This window comes from Nanorana parkeri, unplaced genomic scaffold (genome assembly GCF_000935625.1).
Source record: "Nanorana parkeri isolate BGI_ZX_2015 unplaced genomic scaffold, ASM93562v1 scaffold363, whole genome shotgun sequence".
Taxonomy (NCBI): Eukaryota; Metazoa; Chordata; class Amphibia; order Anura; family Dicroglossidae; genus Nanorana; species Nanorana parkeri.
In genome coordinates this window covers 357,964-363,971 of record NW_017306631.1, presented here as the reverse complement: position 1 = coordinate 363,971, position 6,008 = coordinate 357,964, and the positions used below count along the sequence as shown (strand labels likewise).

Genomic DNA, 6,008 nt, shown 5'->3' with positions numbered 1-6,008 from the left:
GGGGGGTTAATTTGCAGATAGTCTTTAATATAGAATCTCCCTACCTGGGGCACAGGCAGCAGTAAAATCCTGACAGGGGATCTAAGCCTTTATCACATTATCCAAAAGTAAAAAAAAAGTGGATACACTAAAGCTATAAGTCATTTTTAAGTTTGCATAGCATTACATTTTGTTGAAAGCAGTAAGAACAGTGCGAAGATTCAGCTTTGTATAGTGCATTTAACTGTGTTTTATGTTACTTTGCCTCCTTGTAGGAATTAGCTTTTGATCCATATGAGTCATATGCTCAGGATATTCTTCGACCAGGTTTTCATGATCACTTCCTTGGTCAACTATCAAAGCCTGGTGCTGCTCTTTATTTACAGGTAATACAAGCTGTTCATGGAACAAGTTATAAAAGTATGTTTTAGCTTTGTACATTTTCTTGTAAAATGCTAGTCCCTGTGTTCTGTGTAAATGTGTCTCATGTTAATCAAATGGTGTTTGTGCTGAAGGAAACACAAAGTACAGAAGGAATGTAGGACAGATCTTCTCACTGCCCTAGGTCAGCTCCTTTGCGAGGTGGTCACAGTCGTTGTTCCAGAGGCAGAAAAGTTTCATGGATTATGTTTGAAACAATTTCACTGACCTCTGTAGCTGCAGACATCATGGAGCAAATCATCCTCAAATGTCACACCATAGGCACTAAGGTTAAGCAAGTCTGCTCGCAGAACTGAAGAAACAGCTCACCATGCCTGCAGCCACAGAGGTCAGTGAGGGCTTGTTTTAAAGTTAATTTACTGCTTTGTTTTCAATATATAAATACTTGATTGTACATAACCTGGCCACAAGTTGCTTTTAAACCCTTTCCCTGCAAACGATGTAAAGCATAAGTCAGAATAAAACAGTTTCCAGATGGCCAGGTCAGTATGCCTTACGTTGCTGGCGTTCAGCCTTCCGCTATAAGCTCATGATCCAGCACCATAATCTTGTAGAAGGCTTCCCCTGATTCTCGTATGTAAAGGAATAGGTGTCATCAGCGGCTAACAAGCCTTTGCTCTGCAGCTCTCGTCCCCGCTGGGAGCAGACTGCATGCTGAAATCTGTGTCCCCTCTGATCCCTGCTGCTCTCTCCCCCGCCTGTATCAGCAGAGGCAGTTGGAATCAGAGGGGACACCAAGCCGATCCAGCGCCCAGGGGGGGAGGAGAGACCTGTCATGAGGACAATTGTGGTGGTGCGGGCAGGAGAGCTCCACTCCGGTGACAGGCGGGATGGGACGAAGCAGTTCAGGATGGAGATCGGAGGATCAGTAAATATGTGAAACATTTACATTTCCTTCCCTGTGCAGCATAAACACTGAATGAGCAGTACTGTAATCATTTACTATGTCCTCAGTTATTTAAAATTGTTCACAATTATGAATGCTATACATCACTTCCTGTTCATTCATGACTGGGAACATAGTAATCACTTACTATGTGCTCAGTTTATGAATGAACAGGAGCTTCAGAGGCTTCCTGTCCATTCATAACTGGGGAGAGTACTATGCCTCCTCAGTTTGTGAATGAACAGGAAGCCTCTTTTCATTGAGTGCTGGGACCGCAGAAAAATAGTTTGAGGACTCTGTGTCCTCAATCTTTTTTTCTATTTCAAAAGCGAAGCATCAGGGGTCTTTTATGACCCCAAATAGTTCCCCGAAGCCCCTGACCGTAAAGCAAAAAAAATAGATTTTTTTTTTCCATGTACAAGTACTCAGATGCAATTACTGATACATTTTTGTTTATTGTCATGTGAGAGTTTTTCTAAAATATTGCAGACTGATGATTTCAGGACAGTGGGGGAGTACCAGAGCCAGGTCCCAGCTGTAACCACTGAACCCTGATTTTTCTTGTGAAAATGCCAAGTATCGGCACTGGTATCAGAGCAGCCCTAGATTAATTGGATGCCTGCATCTTTTTTTCACAACACACAACGCACAAATGGCATTGCAAATTAGGCGTTGCCACAACACAGATTTTTAGCACAAGTTTCTTATTTACAATTTTGCATTCCTTTGTTTTTTACCATTTGGCAAAAAGGCGCAATTTAAAATTTACAAATATTTCTTTATTAACTCAGTACAGTTTAATGTTTTAGATGTAGTAGGAATCTTGTAAATGATGGCGTTTTTTGTTTACTGATAATTATTTTAGTGTGTTTTAGAGAAAATATTAAATTGATAAACATTTGCACGGGACGATCAGTGACCTACAAAATTAGTAGCACCATCTTTTTGTTCTACTGATCCTGTGCTTTCAGAAAATGTATGGTTTGGGGTGCCTTTTACAAACTAAAAGCTGCAGGTAAAAGTAAAACATTTCAAAAATGGATTTATTATTTATTACAGGTATTTATATAGTGCCGACAATTTACGCAGTGCTTTTTATATTTGCATATTCACATCAGTCCCTGCCCTCAAGGAGCTTCAATCTAAGGTCCCCATCTCACATGCACACAGGCCAAACTAACAGCCAATTAACCTTCCAGCATGTCTTTTCGAGTGTGGGTTTGGCCAGCTGAGGTTTAAAAGTGTTAACCTGCCCATACACCTTGTGATCATCGGACAAAACTTTTCATCCGATGATCGAACCGTCATACGATTTTCGTACGGCGGCCCCGATTATCGCAAGGTTCAATCAGCTGTAGTTTAAAAAAAAAACACCTGGATGAATTGCGGTAATCGACCGCACGTATTTTCGTTTGCGCATGAGCAGTGTTAATCGTATAAAGTTTGACGTATGGAAACGCCACCAACCTTGCGAAAATCGTACGATTGACCAAAGTTTTCTAACCTGCTGGATAGTCAAAAGTCAATCGATTGTACAGTATTTGCAGTTGTACATTGCCCATCAACCTTACGAATATCGGACGAAAACACGGTCGCATACGCAAATCGGCCGATATTCGTAAGGTGTATGGGCACCTTTAGGCACGGCTTGGCAGCGAAAGGATTAAAGGGAACAGTGTAGAATTCAATGGATACTAATATCCTTTTTGTTTTTTTTTTGCTTTGCTTTGCTTTTCTTTTTGTTGGATTATGCTTGATGTATGATGAGGAAGTTGCATATGTCTATATCACTGTAAAAGGAAATCTGATTTATGGAAACACTTGGAGGGAGGGAGTAATTGACACAGACAGGTCATGGCTAAGTAACCAGACTTTTGACTGGTTGCAATGATGTATTTGAAACCAATATTCCCTCAGTCAGTCATTCTGTTTTATATGTTATGGTCAAAGCTTTTTCAATGTCAAATGATTTTTTTTCATGTTGCTTGCAGTCTATAGGTGAAGGTTTCAAAGAAGCTGTGCAATACGTTTTGCCTCGGCTACTTCTAGCTCCTGTTTACTACTGCCTGCACTACTTTGAATTTATTAAGGTAAGGGGGGGTTAGGGGTTCTTCATTAGTAAATGACAATTTAATTTAGCTCATTGGTTTACTGTGTAATGTTTCAGTATGTCATTCTTAACTAATCTTAAAAAATCAAATTTCTTTATCGTCCATTGAGGGACACAGAAAATCACAAACAGTTGGGTATTAAGCCAGCTCCTGTATAACCCCTCCACTACCCAGCATGTCTTGGATTTTTGCTAGAGTTCTAGGGGGTCGGACACCTTTTTTTACGCACTGGTTTTGCTAGCCTTCCTTGGTTTGTGGACATTTTTTACTCAGTGACTTCAATTAAGATTCCTCGCTACACCACTAATTGAGCTGACCTCTTTGTAGCAGCTATCCAGATAGGTGTTTTCTCTGAATAAGTTTTGGAAGCCATAGCTGGACCCCATTGAGTTTGGCATACAGGGCAAGCCTGGAATGTGACCTTCAGGCACTGCATTGTTGTACTTTGCAGACGTTTTATGTATTGTGTTAATTGGCCATGAAGTGTTTTCCAGGTATGGCCTTGTCTTTAAAGGCTCACTTAGTGAGGAAGACCAGTCAGGCTTGCACTGCTGGGCGCCATTTTCCAAATTTCCCAGCACTTCTAGTTTTATCATGGTAAAAGTTAAGGCTGAGGGATGGAGTGCTGACATTATCCACTAGATGGCGAACAAGCACTTTCTGCGATCTCTTTTCCACTATTCAGCCTAGCGGAAGTACCATTCTGCTGCTGCTTCTGCTCCTGAAGCACCAAGTGAATCTCTGTGTTTGGCCTGGTTCCACTTCCATTGACTTGGTTACCTCTGACTGCCTGAAACCCTCATCGGCACCAGCTGCCTGGGTTTTGAGTACTTGCTTCACATTAGGCCTAGTTGCATTACTGCTACGCAACTGCAAAATGTCTTCCCAAAGACACACAGAGGACAGTTCCAGTGCCACCGTGAACTTATACTTATACCATACTCCTCTAGCTGTTATGGGGCCATTTACCCAGTATTCCTAGAAGGGACCAATGTCTGCAATCTGGAACCAAAGACCCGTATTGTTATAGAGTCATCATCATTGGAGTTACCCTGAGCTCCGTCGGTTGTGGCCAAGCTATGCCACAGGTGGCCAGAGTGTGCTTCTGTCTTAATGCAGGAGGTTGGCAGAGGGGTCAGAGGAAGCCCACCCTCCTATTTCATCTACTTTGGCACTAAGTAACCATGGACCATCAGAGCCTAAGCCCCAATCAACCCACAGTGCTCAAATTCAGAGGTTATCTCATCTCTCTGATAAGCCTTCTGCATGAAGGTGCTCCCCCACTTCTGGAAGTGGGGGGCTGTTTATATGTCCAGATGGGTCCTTTGGTATTTGGCCTCCCTGGCATTTGGGTGCTTTGTAACACCCATTTTAGCCCAGAGGCTAGCTCCTTCTGGCTTTCCCCTCAGCTGTTCTCACTATGTTCCTTGTCGTGTGTCTACCCAGATCTCCCTGGATTCCCTGAACCATGGGACCCATTGTTCCTGTATAAGTGCAAACTTGGCTTTGGAAGTTACTCTCCGCATGGACTTGCACTTTTTGGGCAAATCCTATAGCCTCGAATAATGTTGAACCCCTCTTGCTATGTGACGCACCTCAGCATTCCCCATCCCCGAAGGGACCCCATGACTTACAATGTTTGGCCGGTACCAATCAATATTGATCCCTTCTGCAAGGAAGACTTGACTCCTTAGTATCGTTCAAAGGCACCTTCTATTTCTGGAAGCACTAGAACCTATGCCCACCATGGTATCTTCTGGCATCTCCATTGTGGAATGTTTAGATGACCTTCCCTAACAATGGTCCGCTTTCCTGGACCCTTGCAATCAGTAGGCCAAATCCGCATTGATCTACAGTCTCCCTTTCCCGCTCCCCCTATGGAACCCACGAGATCTTCGACCGCAAGTCCTACTCTTGGTAAGAGACCGGGCCGCAAACCTTCGGCCCCGTTGAATAATCCTGTAGACTCATGCGGCTACGGTCCGCCTGTCTCCCCAATCCCGTCGCCGGGTCTTCGGGGGTTTTGACTCCACCTAGCTCGCCCTCCTCTTGGGCTTCACCCGGCCTGGCAGCCGAGGCTGCAGTTGGCCTCCATGATCTACTCCCGTGCCTGTCCACTAAACCACGGGATATGGAGAACATAATAGTGGAGGCACCTAAGAAAGAGTTACAAGATCTCGCACACCATCTTACAGCTGTTGATGAACGTGTTTCCACAGTTGAGGATGCCAAGTCCTGGCTGAAGTTTCCGGAAGATCTACCAGAGAACAGCTCTCTTCCTCCTAGAGCCCCCCATAGCGAACAGAGTCGCCTGCGCTTCTCCCAGCGCGGCCTTCCTGCTCCAAATTGTCGTGAACTGTGAGATATACCTTTTTGATTCTGTGAAAACTTTGTTTTTCTCTTCCCCCCCAGCATCACTTCCCCCCTGCATTCTGCCTTTTCTATTTGGACTGCAGCATCGACAGGTGACGTTTCATTTCGCAGGCTCAGTTTTACCTTCTGATAGTCAGGGGCTGGATATGTAGTGTATTGCTTGTCTTTCCTGCTACCTGAATTTTACCTTTGCCCTCAGATTTACTGGGGGGGGGGGG

General features: G+C 44.0%; 1 protein-coding gene across 1 annotated transcript in view; it reads left to right on the top strand.

Annotated features, from left to right (window-relative positions):
* SOS1 (SOS Ras/Rac guanine nucleotide exchange factor 1) overlaps positions 1–6,008 on the top strand; it is a 193,023-nt gene that overhangs the window by 97,323 nt on the left and 89,692 nt on the right. The window contains exons 7-8 of the mRNA XM_018558855.1: positions 255–365; positions 3,298–3,396. Coding sequence (XP_018414357.1) covers positions 255–365; positions 3,298–3,396 — 210 coding nt within the window. The remainder of the gene's footprint in view (positions 1–254; positions 366–3,297; positions 3,397–6,008) is intronic.